General features: G+C 40.2%; 3 protein-coding genes across 3 annotated transcripts; 2 read left to right on the plus strand and 1 right to left on the minus strand.

The window, feature by feature from the left end:
- The first annotated feature begins 1,705 nt into the window (after positions 1-1,705).
- On the plus strand, positions 1,706-4,565 carry LOC102705507. The gene is made up of 3 exons (XM_006648697.3): positions 1,706-2,658; positions 3,621-3,951; positions 4,058-4,565. Exons 1-3 carry the CDS (start codon positions 1,756-1,758, stop codon positions 4,192-4,194), a joined length of 1,371 nt encoding a protein of 456 aa, XP_006648760.2. The 5' UTR covers positions 1,706-1,755; the 3' UTR covers positions 4,195-4,565.
- A 373-nt stretch (positions 4,566-4,938) lies between these two features.
- Positions 4,939-8,557, minus strand: LOC102700211. Its single transcript, XM_006647337.3, has 2 exons — positions 8,365-8,557; positions 4,939-6,589 (listed from the first exon to the last, which is right to left on the minus strand). The coding sequence occupies exon 2, from the start codon at positions 6,550-6,552 to the stop codon at positions 5,464-5,466; it is 1,089 nt and encodes a 362-aa protein (XP_006647400.1). The 5' UTR covers positions 6,553-6,589; positions 8,365-8,557; the 3' UTR covers positions 4,939-5,463.
- A 5,598-nt stretch (positions 8,558-14,155) lies between these two features.
- Positions 14,156-18,892, plus strand: LOC102700496. The gene is made up of 5 exons (XM_006647338.3): positions 14,156-14,811; positions 15,833-16,512; positions 16,598-16,684; positions 17,236-18,126; positions 18,308-18,892. The coding sequence occupies exons 1-5, from the start codon at positions 14,703-14,705 to the stop codon at positions 18,452-18,454; spliced, it is 1,914 nt and encodes a 637-aa protein (XP_006647401.1). The 5' UTR covers positions 14,156-14,702; the 3' UTR covers positions 18,455-18,892.
- The last annotated feature ends 418 nt before the right edge of the window (positions 18,893-19,310 follow it).

The following is a 19,310-nucleotide window of genomic DNA, read 5'->3' on the forward strand; positions in this document are numbered from 1 at the left end:
ACACACTACCGGTGCCTCCCCAAAATCATGTAAAATTCTTACTCCCTCCATCCATGAGTATTTTTTTTAAAAAAAATCTCTTAAATTGTGGAACAAATTTAAACAGAAAATTACTCAATATAAATATAGCACGTATTTTGTTGCGTTATAACAGGGGTATGACAAAAAATACTCTATTAATATGTCACATATGTGACACAAAAATACAATTAGAAGAAAGTACTTTGAAATAAAATATAATAACACTTTTATGTAATAAAAATTACATTTTAATAGAGTTTCTTTTTGTCAAGTCCTATTATAACAAAACAAAAATATGATCTATATATTAAAATTGAGAGAGCACTTTACATTATGATGTCTCTCCCAAAATAAAAACATTTATATATTCTTTAGTAGCTATTAAGGCAAGAAGAAAAGATTACGATACACAAATAAGAAATATATTAGAGTGATGATAGGGGGATAAAATAGAAAGAATTTTAAATATAAAATAATTGATAGACAAACAATATTATCAATTATCAATAGTATTATAAATGCTTAATAATATTCCCTCTGTTTTATATTATAAGACTTCTGTTTTATATTATAAGACTTTATGGGCTTGATTAGGTTCATCAGTGTATATGTTTTGTATAGTGTATATGTTTTGTATATATGTCTAGGCCAGAGAGTGGTATAATGTGGAGTGGAATGGAGGGAATACGTGACAAGATTAAAATCCTAGAGTTGCATTTTAAGAGCAAGTTCAATAGTATAGCCAACTACTAGCTTCAATTCATCTATAGTAAATCTAATAGCCAATTCATACAATAGTTACTTATAAAACATCAATATATGGTCTCACATGTCATGCACATATTTTTTCTTGAAGCCCGTGTGTAGCTGGCTACAAATTAGCAGCCCACGTCTGTTCTCTCTCCTCTTATCTTTTTAAAATATGTTTATAGCTGCTATTGTACCTTCTCTGAATGGAAGAGTACTTTCTTTTTTTATTTAAATCGAAAGGACCTCAAGAGGGGAAACATTGCCATCTAATTTGGGACGGGAAAGCAAGGCATTCCCGAGAACCCGGGAGAACATGGAAGGGCCAGCGAACATGGAAGGGCCAGCTTCCGTAGCATGTGACACGACTAAGAGCAGGTACAATAAACAGCTATGAGCATATTTTAAAGAGATAAAAGAGAAGAGAGAAGAGATGTGAGTTATTAATTTATAGCCAGCCAGCACAGGCTCCAATACGAAATATGTGTATGACATGTGGGACCATGTATTGATGTTTTGTAGATAACTATTATATTAATTAGCTATTAGATTGATTATAGATGAATTGAAGCGAGTAGTTGGCTATACTATTGAACTTGCTCTAAGGATGCTTTAATTTATCCAGATTATTTATCTTTTGCAACCATGTTTTCAAATTACTAAATAAATTTTTTTATAGAAAAAAGTTAAATATTTCATATAAAGATTTATCATGTTACTTTTATAGAGTAATTTTTTAATTTTATATTAGCTAATTCTGTCATTTATAACGGGAAAAAAATCAAATGATGTTTCGCGTGACCAACTCCGACCAGCTTCTAACACTTGTCCACGGGCCTCTCCCCACAATCTGTGGCCGGGCCCACTCGCAGCCACACATCGGAGCCATCAAAACCACCCCCAGTGGCACCCACCCACGCCACCACTATCCCGCATCCTCCTCGAAAGCCAAGGCCAGCCACCCCCACCCGGACCCGCGGCGCGGCCATGGCGGACGCGCCCGCCGCGGCGTCGCCGCTTCTGCTGCCACGGAAGTCGTCGTCGCCGCCGTCGTCGAGCCACAAGCCGCCGCCGCAGCAGCAGAAGCACTACGCGCGGTGCGCGTCGCACGCGCGGGACGAGCTCCACAGCTTCCGCGCCTGCCTCGGCTGGCTCTGCGTCGACCGCTCCACGGCGCCGCGCCGCGCCGCCTCGTGGGCGGTGTTCTTCCTCCTCGCCGTCGCGGTCCCGTCGGCCGTCGTCGTGTCCGCCCTCGCGCTCCGGGACGACGCCGCCCCCGCGCCGCCGCGGCCGTTCGACGGGCAGGTGCAGGTGTCGCTCACCCTGGCGGCCACCATCGCGTACCTCTCCCTCACGGCGTTCCTCCGCCGGCGCGGCCTCCGCGAGCTGCTCTACCTCGACCGCCTCCGCCACGACTCCGAGGAGGTCCGCGTGGGGTACATGGCGGAGCTCGCGGGCTCCTTCCGCGTCCTCGCCTGCCTCCTCTTCCCCTGCGCCCTCGCCGAGGCCGCCTACAAGGCCTACTGGTACTGCGCCGCCCCGCCGTTCCGCTCCCCGTGGTGGTCCGCCGCCGCCTGCGTGCTCGAGCTCGCCTCCTGGGCATACCGCACCGCCGTCTTCTTCATTGTCTGCGTCCTCTTCCGGACCATCTGCTACCTGCAGATCCTGCGGATGAAGGGGTTCGTGCGCGAGTTCTGCAGGTTCACCGACGTCGCCGCCGTGCTCGAGCGCCACCGCGTCATCAGGAAGCAGCTCCACAAGATCAGCCACCGCTACCGCCGGTTCATACTCTGGTGCCTCGTCCTCGTCACCGCGAGCCAGTTCTCCGCGCTGCTCGCCACCACAAGGCCACACGCGCAGATCAACCTCGCCACCGCCGGCGAGCTCGCGGTAAGGCCTCCTTTTTTCCACTCGTTCTTTAATTAGAAAGGGGCTAATTTCATTCAGATTTATGGTAAAATGCTTATTGCTTTCTGCATTGAGAATCAATGTTATGCAATTAGGAATTCGATGGACTAATGAAACACAGTGCTCAAATATGCGATTTTATGGATATTAACAGTAAGCAATCAGTACAGATTTGTTTCTTCAAGATTTAGAAAGCTTCCAAATAGGAACCGCATTTGGGTAAATGTAAAATTGGGACAAAAGAGTTAGTAACTGTTAATTCTGCTGTATCCCTGTTTGTTCTACAAGCTCTGAAATCGGCATTCTGCTGTTGGTGGTAGTGAAAATGCTAGATCAGGTTGAGCAAAGAGAAAAGCAGCTTGCATAACCTGAAAAGAAAACACAAATTTCAGATAGCTGTACAGTAGAATAGTGAGTGCATCAACCTCCACCACACAAGTCCACCTGGACCACAGCAGACAATGAGACTAGATTCACATCCCCATCAACATTCCATTAGTTTCATTCAAAAAAAAAAAAACCATTCCATTAGTAGCTGTCTGTGTCTCAAAAGGCTATACAGCTAGATTTATTTTGCAAAAACGTTAAGAGATAAATTCGCATAGAAGCTTTGAAGAATTGCACATTTTTTTAAAGTTGAATATAGAAAAATATCCTGCAGAAGTGAGATAAAGAAGAAAAGTTGGGTTGCAAATAGAACGTTGGAGTTTCTGCAACCTAACTGTTGGGCCCTCATTCAGAATGGTCATCTGTTCTTTGGGCATCGTTTCCATCTTAAAGATGATTCGATGTGTTTGCTTTGATAGTTAATCCAGCAGCAAATCCCTGTTATCCTCTAGCATGAGACTTGGAAATTTTCATTCTGTCACTTCACTTCACTGGCCTAATGGCCTCCATGTGAGCGAGCCTCTGACATGTGCTCCGGTTGCGCACATCTTCTGCAGCTCTGCTCAATCAGCCTCGTCGCCGGTTTGCTGGTCTGCCTCCAGAGCGCGGCCAAGATCACGCACAAGACGCAGGCGATCACGAGCGTCGCGGCGGGGTGGCACGCCGACGCCACCATCAACGCCTTCAACAACGACCAGGAGAACCCCAACCCGGACCTGCCGGCCATCATCGGCTACATGGCGCCGGCGAACGCCTACTGGATGGCCTCCGGCGAGGAGTCCGACTACGAGTCCTCCGCCTCCTCCTCCAGCGACGACGAATCCGGCGACTCCAAGTACATTCCTTTCCAGAACAACAACATCTGCTTCCAGAAGAGGCAGGCACTGGGTAAGCAAACAGTGGCAAGAACTGCATTTTCATCAGCTCGTCCTGCTCGTTGCTTTTCTTATGATCTACGTCGTCCTGACCTGATCTGGTGGTGTGCTATTCTCAGTGACGTACCTGGAGAACAACCGGGGCGGCATCACGGTGTACGGCTTCGTCGTCGACAGGACATGGCTGCACGCGCTGTTCATGATCGAGTTCTCCCTTGTCATGTGGCTGCTGGGGAAGACGGTCGGTATTTCCTGAACCTGAAGCGCGTGCTGCCACCTGTTGAAATTTCCAGCTCTCCTGCTGCCGCGCCGAGATTTCTGAATATGTTCAAAAAGGTTTCTGCTTCACCTCATGCTTCCTGGGATGTACAAAATCGAGTGCAGAATTTGCAGATAGTTCAGTTTGTGTGCCACATCCGACACAAACAATGCCATCGTTCTGAACGTTTACCTTTTTTTTTTGTTCTTACTTTGAGGGATTCTGATTGAGCATTAGTTGTTGCATGAGAATAATGAGATGGAATGATGGATAGTTACCCAGCTTGATTTGATGAGATATTAAGAGAACAGTAATCGGTGTATAATGTAATTCTGTAAAGAATGATTTCATGAAATGGTTTAGATTGATGTTCAGGTTGATTCTTTTAACGGTGTTTAGGCTGATATTATTGCTCTTTTGCATAGGAATCTCTGAATGATAGAACCATAGGTGCTCATCGATTGTTTTTTTTCATAAAAAAGCCAAATAACATATTTACAAATAAAAATAATTTATAAATAAAATTTTTATATATATGGTATTAGTCATCTCAAAGCAAAGACTGAAAAATAAGCTATGATAAAATAAAGTCTTAAAATCAACTTTAGGTTGATAGTTACTGCAATGCCCATTGAAATTTCATCCCAGTGATTACATCATTTACCCGGGGTAGACATTTCTCATGTGAAAGTAGCAGAAAATAACTTAAACCAGTAGATAGCAACTGGTATGAGTGCTGTGTTACTGCCGAATCACACCATTAACAGGTTACAGCATGATAACGAGAGAACACAGGATATGTTCATGGATAATAACTAACAAACAAGACGCTAGGATAATCAAACACAGGGTCCACCACAACACATGGATACAAAATAAACAACACATGAAAAGCATGTATGCCCATTAAGTTTTCATGATATTCATGTCTAAACTTTGGAACAGCAATTGCTGCCAAACAAAAAACCGTCTCCGACGATCCAATGTGGGGAAAAGAAAGCTCATGAAAGGGCATTCACAAAATCCATGCAAGGCAGCGCCGGAAAAGGCAGCACTGGTTTTGCCCTAAATAGGAATGAGCAGTGCCCAACAGAGATCTTCATTCAACCTGTGTCCTCTGTTGCTGTCTGTCTCAGTAAAGAAAAGGGTACCTGAAGAACCTGGTGAGCCTCTGAAAACCAGGCATCAACTGCCAGTATGTTATTTTGCCTCCCTTGCAGATGGATAGAATGAACAGTTCCCAGTTTCCCATAGCTGTTTCATTTCTTAGCTGCCATGTGTTGACCTTGCATGACTCAGCATGGGATGGTGTCGTCGTGAAGTTCTCCCAATGGCTCGAATACTACCAACACGTCCTCTTCGAGCGTTAGCTGGATCATGCTGGATATCAGGGGTAGCGACTGAGCTCGCTGTGATATTACGCCTAGGCCTCTCCCTGTACCTTCTGTAAGCCCTGTTGTATGAATCACTAGTAGCGATTCTCCTGCCATGGCCAAACAAGGATGCCAAGAAGTCGATGCTCTCATCCAAACTACCATCTGATGACTCATAGAAGTCAAGTCTCTCATTCAGAGTGCGATCTAAGGATGTGAAGAAGTTGAGCCTCTCCTCCAAATCATCTCCATCAGAAAGTAAATTGTTGTTGCTGCCACCATTGAACTCAACCACATAATCTCCCATAATGACAGCCCCTGGGGTCATAGCTCTGACAGTGCTAATGGCATCCTGCCTTTCTCTTTCACACTCAAACTTTTTCCACTCATCTGCATGTGCAGGATCAACTTCACGAGGTTTAGCTGAAGGGTGCTTGGAGTTCACATGCTTGCAAAGTTCTTTGTATGAACCAATGTATGAGCAGCCATCATGCATACAGGCTCTTTTCTTGCGGTTGAGATACTGGCGAGCTGGTTCAACCACAGTCCATCCTTTAACATCCCCACGACAAAGAGGGCATGCAAGTTCCATTGCACATGGTTGCTTGCTGGCTGGCTGAGCATTTGAAGATAATGGAAGGCCTGGTGAAGACTCAGTTAATACACCGTGGGCCAACTTCTCCTTTGCGTAAGCTTCTTTGAAGTGCTCAAGGCAGTTAGAATGCTGGTAGTTGGTACCGCACATATATGGCCGGCATCCCTTGTGGTGAGAAGTACAGAGGAGGAGGACAGCATCATGTGGATGCTCCAGGCAAACTGGGCAAGTAGCTCCTTTCCATTCCTTTTTCTCAGAGACCAATGCCATATCATTTTGCTCACCTGTTCCTTTCGTCTTCCAGCAGAAGGCAGGTAACTCACAAGAAGATGAAGATAATCTATGTCGACGAGCTGGGAGATTCCGGCTCCTCGGAGATCTAGCCATCTCTTCAGAAAACTATAAGTAAGAGGGAATTGCAAGTCTGCAAGGATGGGAAGACAATTATGTGTTAATGCTACAAACTAAAATTGCGACTCTTGGACTCTATTTTGGTGCTACTGGAGCATGCTTCGATATAAAATTACCACCGGCATTTAATTTTAGAACCCATTTTGAATATATGATTTTCTCAAGGATTTCATACAAGACACAACACCCAGTGGATATAGATGTTCCTTTCCTATGGAATTCCCATACTCCAAACAGTTCCTTAGATATTCGATTACCAACAGATTAAATGGTTACGAAATACATATTTTGTTAGCAATAGATTCAGACATTCAATCATGGATATGATATTCTTTGTAGAGACTACTAGGGAAACTTACTATTGTTGCACAGCACTATATATACAAAAAGCTGGAGATTCTTATGGCAGGCAACAAATAAATCATAGTCTCAGTAAACTACCCTCCTGTGCATCTCATTAACTTGATCAGCATGGTAAAAATTGGGACTGAGAGACAAGGAGCATCCAGCATGAAGGGGAGCTCCCCAGTTTGCATTCACCACTACAACCACACTTATTTTCTATAGTTCACATTCACCAGTACAGCCAAGCCACGGTTATCTTCCATGGCATGTATTAGACAGCCCAAACATCACACGAAAACATGCACAAAATTGGGGAAAATGCAATAAATTCTTCCATCTTTTCGCTTATGCTTATGCATATATAACCCAAAATTTGAATTTTAAAAATTAAATTTGGAGTTGACTTTGGAATTTTTTTCATCACAATTTATTTTCTAGCCTTTGCTTTTAGATCGCTAAGTGCACGTATATAAAATTTTTATCCACAAATTATTGTTTTAATCATTAATAAGGTGTTTCTCTTGTGCTTATAATAAGCAAAAATATGGGGCAGAAAGAGAACAAGAAATGAAGTCAAAGCTAAGAGCAAGCAATTTCTTTAATTTGATCTGAAGCTACAAAAGGTAGATTTTTTTATTGAATTTGGCATTAGACCTAAATGATTTTCAGCAAATCAGAAAAACGATAATTTCCGCTAGATACGACCCCAAAGGCATATAGCCCCAGCTTATTTAGTGATCTTCATAGCTTGTACTCTACTACTGCCCTTTAGGATAAAACTTGTTATGCATAGTATGATACAATCAATAGGAACACACAAAATGCACTCATAAGTCAAATCATTCGTCAAAGATATGCATATGGAAAAGATATCCCTTCAGAGCTCTATAATATATCACAATGGAGCACCAGAAAGAAGACTAAAAGAAATAAGGTAGTTTTCACATACATCACGCATAGATTAACGCATAACGTAACACAAATCATTCTACAGGACTACTCCAACTCCCATGGCTAAGAAATAAGATAACAAAAGAAAAAGAAAAGTCCCATGTTTCACTCTCAGCAACCACTCTTCTTGACCATGATATCCAGCACAACTGGCAGATCCAGAATTTTTGCAACAGAGTATTCCTACTGATTAACTAGTGTACCCACCATGTATTGCAACTGGGTTATTTACGCATGGACAAAAATTTCGTTGTCCCAGTATCTCAAAACTGGAGCACAGGCTGGTCGGCGCGTGCGCGCGAGGCACCGAGGGGCCAGGCCGTGAGGGGACCCTAAAACTGGCAAAAAAATGGGCGCTTTCCGGCTAACCGGACGGCGAGCAACCCCCAACCCCAAGAGGAAAGATTCGCACCGTTCCCATCTAACGACAAGAACGAAGCGAAGACGATGCGAGGGAAAATGGATCCGGCTTGAGTTTAGGGAACAGCTTACCGGCGAAAGGAACCGGTCCAGACGGATCTCCTCCCCCGCGCCAGTCCCCGCCGGCGGGGGAGGCGGAGGCGGAGGCGTGGGGCGGGGGCGCGCTCAACGGCGGTGGTGGCGAAGAAGAAGGTGGAGGGTTCGACTTCGGCTGGGTTCGATTCGCGACTTTGGGCGATCGATTCGTTTTACTGCTGCTGCTGTGACCTCTGAGTTTGTGACACTGTTGAGTCTGTTGTGAACTCTTGTCAGCGACGTCAGTAACAAAAATTTATTTTATAATGATACTAGTAAGGTGTGGTTTTTTATTAATATAATAAAATATTTTTATTAAGCTAGTTTTCTTTTTATACATTCTCATGTAAAAAAATTCCTTTAATAAATGTCAAGAGTTAACTCTAAGCCGTTGTCATACATAGCTAGAACTTTTCTCTCCTTCTTTCTTTTTTCCACATCACCAAATTTGCTTACGTGGTGATTGAGAGAGTCAGCTAATAGACACCTTTGTTCGTGTCTTTAGGGTCGGTTTGGTTCCCACGAATTTTTTTTGTCCCTATTATATCGAATATTTGGACACTAATTAGAAGTATTAAATATAGACTATTAATAAAATTCACCTCATACTCTGAACTATTTCGTGAGACGAATCTATTGAGCCTAATTAATCCATGATTAGTAAATGTGATGCTACAGTAAACATTTGCTAATCATAGCTTAATTAGGTTTAAAAATTTTGTCTAATGAAATAGACTTTATTTATGCAATTAGTTTTGTTATAAATATATATTTAATACTCTTAATTAACATACGAACACCCGATGCGACAAGAGACTAAAAAAAAGTCCCTAAATCCAAATAGCCACTTAGACTGTTGCACTAGTACAGGGGCAAAACAGTCCAGTCACAGTAGAATAGCACTTTTTATGAGGCTCTCAGTTTCACGCTTTCACTTTATCTTCTTGCAAACAAATATTATATTAACTTTTTTATAAATATGTTCATAATGACTCAAAAATAGAAGTACTAAAATAAATCATGATAAGGCAACTATAAACCAAATCCAAAAATAAGTTTTAAAATTTAAATTTTGCCTCATAATTAGTTGCAGCTATGAAAAGAATGAGAGCCTGAATTCCTCATTTGGTTTTTGAGAATTTGACAAAAGTCACTGCCATACGTTATCCTAAGTTTAAAATTCCCCTATAATATGATTTGTTCCATAATATTTTTCTTCCTGATTCACTTTGGTTTGATTTAGTCACGTTTTTATCCATGACATGGTGTATTTATTAGTCAGTGTGAAGTTTATGTTGACCAGGCCCAATGAGACAGTCACAACAACCCCGCTCGTGGAGTCTAGCATGGCATTGAACACATGTAGTCTCGAGTTTTCACTCTTAGACATTAGGATCATCAAAAAATAAGCAATTGTGCATGTCTGATGGGCCTAGTGATGGCTAGTTATTTTGACAGATTCAAGATGTGAAAGACAAGCTCGATGTGATACTATACCACTGAGGAAAAATATGGACTTGAAGCCACATGTTTGGTGAGCCAAGCACAACTTAACTATATCTCGTGCTCCTGTGGTTGAAATTTATACGGAAAATCCTGATCGTATTGACTTTTATTTTTGCTTTTCCCGACCATTTTAACCGGTAAAGAAAATACTTGGAAATGAAAATGGTAAAGTTTTCTAGAAATGTCAATGCATTTTTTGATTGATTTGCTGGAATTTAGTATTGGGTTAGAAATTTCAAAAAATTCCTAAAAAATTTCCAAATGCCCACAAAACCCCATGTCTACATAAGTCGCACAGGTACAACCGTGCAACCCATCTGACTCATTAAGCCTAAACAAATTTTTCCTCTCCTATCCTCTATACTTAGTACGATATTAATTAATTAATATGGTGTAAGTATGAAGTGCTATTGTTATGCACTTATACTTATGCTCAATATGTAGTTGTTTTTTACATGCATTTCAGTCTAGCGACTGATATTGACATATTTTTGCTCTAGTGGTTCCGTTTCTAGAATTCCGATAATGCTAACATCGTTTCCATTTCCGCCTTTAACGTTCCATATCAGTTTCCAAAAAAAAATTTGAAAATAAAAATGCAAAAGATTGTTTTATAACCGTTTTCATCCCTATGTGCTCCCACCAAGGTTGATAAAGTATGCTTTAACGTCATATTGACTAAGAGATATAACATACATCGAAAGTGGGTCAAATCAAACCATATTGAATTTGGAGAGAACAAATTGCAACAAATCATCTTATAGGGGATCACAAAGTCATGGTGACATTTAGGATGTTCTTTTTGTATTTTTCCTTGTATTATTTATCTTTGTTAAGATGGATGCACATGATCGCATACACACCACACTTGTGCGTACCGCAAAAGTGAGTATGCACGATTAAATTAAAAATCCACACTTATGCATATCTAACCAATTAGATAATAGAAACAAACAATTCATACGAGACAACCTACTGGTCTAGAGATTAGGATGGGAAACCTCAAGTCAGTGTATGGCTATCGATCTCTATATAACATTGTTTGAAGGAAGAATACAACAACAATAATTGTTAGTAGTATTGTTTCAATTGATGTTTCTTTCCATGGAGCTTTGGTCGAACATAATCTTCAACCATGACATGATTTAGTTGCTATAATTATGCATATACATGTAAATGATGATAAAGATACGCATAAGTGGAATTTCCATTAGAATAGGTTGTTATCCGTTTGTTAGATGTATAAAACTATGACAACGATGGATATTTAGAGAGAAATGAGATTCTATGAAAGTTAAAAATATCAACAGAGACAAGGAATTGCATGTGGTATCCTCTCTTCCTATATAGTTCACCCACAAGGTTGAATTCCTAGAAGGTCACATCATCATGAAATTACAATCGTTCGATCAAAGCTGGTCAGCTTTGAATCTGTCGCCACGTGTACATGAATTTCAGCCCATTAGATTGACTCATCCTCTTTAGCCCAAAAGACCACCATGGAGACAAAACCATAGATTTGGTCCCAATCTATCTACAATTTCATCGATGGAGATGCCAACATTTAGATTTAATACTTATATTGCTAGATACATACCTTCTATTTCAATCTAGATTTAGTTATCACTACCTTTCTATTATTTGATATGATCACCAATAAAATAATACACTTATATATTTACATGTTACTCTGAAATTATGTCTTTACACTGCCTTTTATATGTCCTTTATTTGGTATACATATATTTGTTCATTGTGCTTGCAATCCATTATAAAATTAAATTCTTAATTGATGTTATGGTTCTCATTACAAATCTAAAACTGCACTCATACCAATCGTCCATAATAATGTTCAAATTTTTGAAATTTCTAATATGCCCGAAGCAACACGTGAGGTATCAACTAGTTTGTACATAGAGATTGTTTTAACTAACATAAAATCTACTCCATGCCCTTGAGTCAATTGCAGTTCAATGATTTGTTATTGCTGTTGTCACTTCCTATATACACCAATAAGTTTATCGATTGTTCTACAATAGACATTGACCCGATAAATACTTAGAATGTCCTTATACACACGTGAAGTTAATGATTGATTTATACACTTAGATGTTTCAAAGAATTGTGATTTTTTGTGCATAGCCTCCCAACACAACATGAACAGTCAGTGTATATAATTTATTTTTTTTAAAAAGTATATATTGTGTTGCATATAACATATATATATATATATATATTACAAACAAAAATAAAATACAAAACTTGAAACTTATACACAGTTTTTTCACGTCATATCAAGATGATGCACACAAATTTCATTGTTTTGAAACTTTTAAAGGTATAATCGATTGTTAGCCTTGAAAGTATGTAAGGACATGTTCGGTATATTTAAAAAATATTCTCGGTCGGATGACATATTGTAGAATAATAGATAAACTCACTACTATATTATCGAAAGTGACAATGTCAATGATAAATCGTTGAATTTGGATAAACACAATGACATAGAGTAATTTGAGAGGAAGTAAAATTTTTGTTTGCATAACATAATCTATTTAACATTTTGTAATGTCATTATGCTATATTTTTTCTACAGATAAGCATATTTTGCTTTTGGCTTAGTTCCTACAATAATGATGTTCATACGTTTGGGATTGGCTTGATGGAATTGAATCTAAACTTAAAATGCAGTCGCGCTGAGGAGGCCACATATGTTGCGCATAACACATTTGTGTTTTCTTACTTATGCACTTTTTAAGCGTCACATTGAGAATAGCCTAAACATTTTTCTTCGTATCTAATCTTACAAAATTTTCATTGTGCTATGATGATGATGTAGTTAGACTCATTAGATTTGGGCAATAACAAGACCAAATGAATTATATGATGTTCCACAAAGGCTCTTGATATGGCATTTACTACCTCTAACACCAAAATTCCTTCGTCTTCAACTTCTATGCTCCTGCCTCTTTGTATTTGCCCTCTTTCTCTCTATGCACTTCCTAACTTCATTTTAGGATCAAGTGTGAACAAACTAAAGTCCTTCATCAATCATTTGTCATTATTTTATAAAGAATATTAGTCTCTTGAAGGGTTTCTACAATGGTCTTTGTTGCTAATAAAATTTAATATAGTTCTCTAATATTTTGCAATCCAATGGATTGTATCTATCTGTATTGTTGTCTCAAGTATTGGCAATACATTTTTTTTCTGTTGTTAGGAAAACTCATAAATCAACATTTGAGATCACATCTTACTTATGATAATGTCAACAATATAATACTACCGAGTGAGACCACCAGGAAAGTATTATTTTTCTTTGTAGGATCTCCTTAGCCTATAAAATTGTAGTCATATGCCAATTGCCATTATAGATCTTTTTTTATAGGGGATATTCCATAAGTTGGTAGTAACACTTTTATATCGATTGTCCGTGCTAACCATTAATCTCTCTACACATATTTAAAAACTTAGCTATATACATGGAAAATTATAAACAATATTTTACTTTACTATAGAATAGTGAGGCTTTATAGCCCTTGCAAATAACATGTAAGCTACAATCACATTTCCTCCTACATTGTTGTATATAAAGTTATGAACACACCACAAAAATAATATGAGAAAAGCTAATATAGAATATAAAAACTAAATATCTAGATACTACTCAATTTTACTTCTGCCAGTGCAAAAATAGTAAAAAAACAAACTATATACCATTACTTGCAGGAGCGGTACTAGGGGTAGGACATCTTGGGCTAAAGCCCTGAAGTCTAGATATCCATTAAAATTATACCTTAGAGTTTGAAAAAAATAGAAGCTAATAGGCAAATTAATGTGAATTGTTCAAATTTAGTCTATTTTTGGTATCACCACTGATTATCTATATAGCCGTGTTGTCCTAATAATTCAACCCAACTGACTGAATTGGTTAAAATAAAAAGACATAAGATATATAATAAATGTTTTGATTACCATTAGTGATAAATACGGTATGATATACTATTAAATAAAAACAATATTTTTTCATGCCTAAAATTCATTTAGAATACCATTGAAAACACGTAGGTTATTTTATCCACCACTATATATATATATATATATATATATATATAATAAAAATGTATCTAAGTATAGCCACCGTGGTAGCCCGCAAGGTTGATCCTATAAAACCCCTCGCACAAATATAATCCGCAACCTAGTAAGCGATCTTTTTTTTCCTTTTTGTTGTCTTCTCTCCATTTGCGCCTGCGCCCCTCCCACCCCGCAGCCGCCGGCCGCTCTCCAATTCGGCTCGCCGACTCAGGAGGAGGAAAACCCAATCGCCGTCTCGCCGCGCGCTGGTTCTCCGGCGGATTTGCGACTCCTCGCCGATCAGAGGGAGAAGGCCCGCCTCTCCAGGGCGATTGGAGCAGGAGGAGGAGGAGGAGGCAGCGGCGGCGGCCCGATTTTTTCTTTTGGGCGTGTGAATTGTGCGGCTCTCTGGTTAGGGGGAGCCGCTGGTGAGGTGAGCCCTAGGGTTTGAGGTTTGGGCGCGGCGCGAGGCGCGGCCTCGCTAGGGTTTGGGGGGGGGGGGGCGTGGAGGAGGAGAGAGGAGGCGTGGAAGCCGCCGCCATGAGGTGATTGGTGAGAGGGGTGATTGGCGGGGGAGCAGGAGAGGTCGGCGGCCGCGGCCGCTGTGGCTGAGGCGGAGGTCAGGTTTAGTTGTGTCGCATTGCGGAGCCCGATTGATTGTGCTGGTGGGCGCTGATTGGATCGGTGGAGAAGGGCCCTTCCTCCCTCTCCGCTCGCCGTCTCCAGTGGGTAGATGGTGAGTGGTGCCGGCTGCCATGGAGCAGGACTTACCGGCGCTCAAGCCGCAATGGCTGATGCAGGGCCAGGTCACGACCACAGGAGCCACGAACCTCTGGACCGTAGCTTCAACCCGCCCAGGCCCAGGTGAACTCACTGGCCTTGCCAATTTTGTGTTTGTTTGAGCGAGATTGCTTTCTATAAATGTGATGCATCCCCTCTAGGGATTGCTCTGTGTTATATACTGTATAATGGCAGTAGGATATATGATATTGTGTGGAACCGATAATATTCGTTCTGAGGCAATCAGACGTGATTAGGGTTTTTGGTAATTCTATCTTTTTGTTCTCTACTCGCAGTTTTGATTGATATGGTTGAATTTATATTATGTAGTTTTTAATTTATTAGGTGATTGATTTGGAACAGTTAGAGTAACTAAGTAGATTTGGTGTATATTTTTGTACAACCAATGTTATTATTGGTAATAATGCATGAATTTATTAGTAATATTATGCATGAATAGCTTCGTATCTAGATACATGCTGTGTTGGTTTAACTGAAATGACTTATGATGCTGTTCTCTGAACTAACTGAAAACATACTGGCTATTGTTGAAAATCTGATCATACTTGCTGTTGTTTTTTTTCCCAAGAGAGCGGTACTTTAGTTAAATGCGCGGAAAGCAAGTGATTACTACTCAATTTATGATGTTTGCCCTTTTGATTATATTTGTGTTGATGTAATAATTTCACCGATGAAAATTTAATAAGGGTTGTTTTGTTGGCCTAGAAAAACTTAAGTGATAAGTATTTGCTAAAATGACAAGTGAGTACAGAGAATTTTTTTGTGCTGTATCAGCTTTTATGGTAGTGCTCAGTTTTTTCCGATAATGAACACTATTCTTTGTGTTGAGGATGTTTATGTTGTTTAGTCTTCTGTGATACCATTGTAGAGCTTATTTTTATGGTTCTTGACAAACATCACCCAAATATTTCGTCTGTTTCATAAAGCCTAGACTATTATAGTTCTGTAATGAATCTGGCAAACTATACCTGAATCATTTATATGAATTTGGCAGGCTATACCTGAATCATTAATATACTGTGTTATTGTCTCTATTGCAAAGCCATCAGATTATAGTAAACAAATATTTTCTTGGATGTTTCAGATAATCAAGGTAGGGGTGGTTCATCAAAAAATCATTCATCTGGGCACAGCCGTGACCAGAATTCCAGGGCATCTTCATCACGGGTTTCAGGCTCAAATGGACCCCGTAAGCATGACCGGGATGGCATGGGGAAGTCAAGGGGCTATGCAAGTTTTGGGAGGAATAGGGAAAGAGAGCGGGAGAAGGATTTTGATTCCCGTGATAGGGAGAGTAGGTCTGTTACAACAGAACGTGATGGTTTTGCTTCATTTAGCACATGTAGACCTGAAAGGGATAGATTGAATCGTTCCCGCCCAAAGACAGATACATGGAATAAAGGAGTAGTTAGTCCAAAAAATTGTAATACCTCTAGAAGCAATACTGGTGGCGTCTCCTTTGAGCGAGAATTCCCACAACTTAGTTTTGAAGACAAGAATGGGAGGCAAGATATAAGTAGAGTACCATCTCCGAGTATCACCTCTCCAATTCAGAGAATACCTCCGGTTGCTGCACCTGATCGCTGGAATTCAGTGCTAGCGGATGTTCCTGTTTCAAGCGAGCCAAAGAAAAACTTTGTTGTATCTTCTGTATCACGCCCGGCTCCTAGTAAACAGCCTGAGGCAGCACCAAGCAGTGGGACTTCATTGAGCATGGCAGAGACTGTGATGCAACTTCCTCTGAGAATTTCAGTTGGACCTCAGGTATTTCACACAATGAGCTTTTTGATTGATTATGCCATTCACCTTTCGATTGTCTGGATTCATTTGCATATTATTCTCCTAACAGGTATCGACTGAAGCCCAGAAAATTGAAGAAATCACTTTAAGACAGAACACTCTAAGACCTATGACATCTCCAGCAATCAAATCTTCAGTAAGTTGTATTTTTCCTTCACATCAAAATAATGATGATTCACATTTAGTAGGTGTCTATTGCCTCCCTCATTTGTGATTAACTTTTGGCCTTTGGCAAGAGTCTAATTACTTTCCATAAATGTTGGCATCTGTAATAGCCAAATACTTTAGCAACACCATAAATGAACTTAGTAAAGCTCTTTTCTTGTTGGACTGGATATTTTTCTATCACCATTGTTACACAGCATTTTTCATTGTTTGTGGGGTAAGTACCATTTAGAAATATCCCAGCTCAAGGGGTACATATTATTACAATCTGAAAGACTTTGTAGTTCCTTGCTCATACTCTCTGTGCTTTCTATGCCTATGATAGTACGCCAAATCAGGGATTCATTCTTATTCCTATCTACATCCACCTTATTTACGAGCACTTAGTTTTTGCTTTACAATTTCCCCCCAAATGGTGTTATTGTTAACCTGCTGCTTCTGGTTATGTTCCAATTCATCACAATTTCTGCAGCATTGGATTAATGTATTTTGCTTAACTAATTGATTTCAATTATTATTCAGATAACAAGTTCTTCAAAAACAAAAGGTGCGAGAAATGGAGATTCTTCTGGTCCTAGCAAGGCTACACACCAATCATTAATACCGTCCACAAATGGCTCTGCTCGAGCTCCAGTGAAAACTGATCTTTCAAAGTTATCTCAGCCAGGAAGTTTTAAAATCCTCACCCGAGAGCAAAAATGTGCTACAAACACTGCCAAAGACTGTCCTGACAATCCTATGAGTCCTCCTCCAGCTCCTATTGCTTCAGTGGAACCACTGAAAAAGCCATGTGTCAGCCAAAAGCTTAAGGTTGCCCCCCATGATATTCCTCTCTCCCCACTGCAAGGTGCTTATGTGGATAAAAAATTAAATCCAAGAGATAAGCATAAATTCTTCGAGTCATTGAGGACCAAGTCTTCAAATGGTGCAAACTCAACTGTTGAGTCAGGCTGTCCATTGCTATCTAGTGTAGCTGATGTGAAATGTGTGGGGAATGGAAAGTGTTCCTGTGAAGAATCAAATTCTTCTGATGGATCTCAGAGACACCTGTCTGATAATGAGAACAATTCATCCTTGGAGCACACTGCAGATGGGGTTTCTCATAATCTTCTACTAGAAAGGTCCAACTCATCATGTGAACCTGCCGATAGGGGAGCTGAATTTCGGGTGTTCCTCTCAAACAATACCGAAGGAAGTTCCTCATCAGCAGCTGCAGATTCAGATGATGGGTACAAGAGATCCCATTCTGGCAGTGAGGAGGCCAGTTCCTCGTCAGAGGCTACAGAACTAGGAGATGATGAGCATCCAGCTGAGGATAGTCTTCCTGCTGATTTTGTGGCTTTCATGATATCTCTTGGTTGGGAAAAAGATAAGGTGGTGGAACCTTTGGGACTGGAAGAGATTGCTGTCACTGTAAGTTGCATCTTAGTTTCTCATTGGTCAGATATCTTTGTTGTCCATGAACAAAAATATTTGTTCAACATGCCGACTTCACCAAAGTCAGAATCTGATAGTGTTTTCAGCAATCTTTATTTACTTTGATCAAAACTTCTGTCAACATTTTTTTGTGACACCTGTTCCAACAATCTTTCAGGTGAGGGCTAATGAGGAGCTAGAGCAGAAGCTTTTGTCCATGGAAGACAACGCCAACATCAAGATCGTTCTCCTGTACATCTATTCGGGCAGAGGGCTGGATAATGAACTGCAGAAGCCTAACGCAGGGACTAAAACCAAAGCTTGAAGAACACTAGTGCAGGGAGCGGGGGCCACAGGAGCTGTGTGCAGAAAATGCAATGGTCAATCACATCACTGAGCAACGGGCGCTGGTTTGTTTGGATGTTGAGAACACAGGTAGCAAGGAGTCTTGACCTGAATTTTGTCTAGATTAACAAGTCAAGATTATTTTTTCCCTCTATTGACGCTTGTCCAGCAATTTGGGGAGGTGGATCACTGGTAGCTCTGACAATTTTTTGCTTGATAAAACAGAGAGGAAGTTTAGGATTTGTTGTCTTTTTCCCAGGAATACCAAAATGTAAGTCCGGTTATTGGAGGCGCATGTGGCTGTGCTGCCCTTTAAATAGGTTCCTTTTTCCCCCTTCTCAGGGCTTATCTTTGTTTTGGAAAAAAGATAAGATGGGTTTTTAACATGGAAAGGTGAATAGTTATATTGGTCTCAAAAGTTCTCTTTGGCCCTTTTCTGTGTCTGTGTTCCTCTTCCTATTTCATTCTGGTTCCTTCCTGTATCTCGCTGTTCTTGGTTCCTTTATCTCGGTGATCCCTTCACAAGGCGATGTTCTTTATCTCGGTGATTTCCTATTGCATTCTGCCTGCATGATACGCTTAACATCTAATGATAATATCCAGGGCAGTGATAAACTCTTCTACTCCATTTTTACATTGCAAGACAATCTAACATTGTTTGGACTTATTTATTTAACAGGTATATAATATATATATATATATATACGGTTAAATTTATTAGTATCATATGGATTCTAGACAAATTTAGGAAGTTTTACGCCACGAAACAAAAGCTTATACAAGGAACAAAAGAGGCTCTTTGATTCTTGCAGCGCGTTCAAAACCCTGTTCTTACG

Source organism: Oryza brachyantha, chromosome 2 (genome assembly GCF_000231095.2).
Source record: "Oryza brachyantha chromosome 2, ObraRS2, whole genome shotgun sequence".
Classification (NCBI taxonomy): Eukaryota; Viridiplantae; Streptophyta; class Magnoliopsida; order Poales; family Poaceae; genus Oryza; species Oryza brachyantha.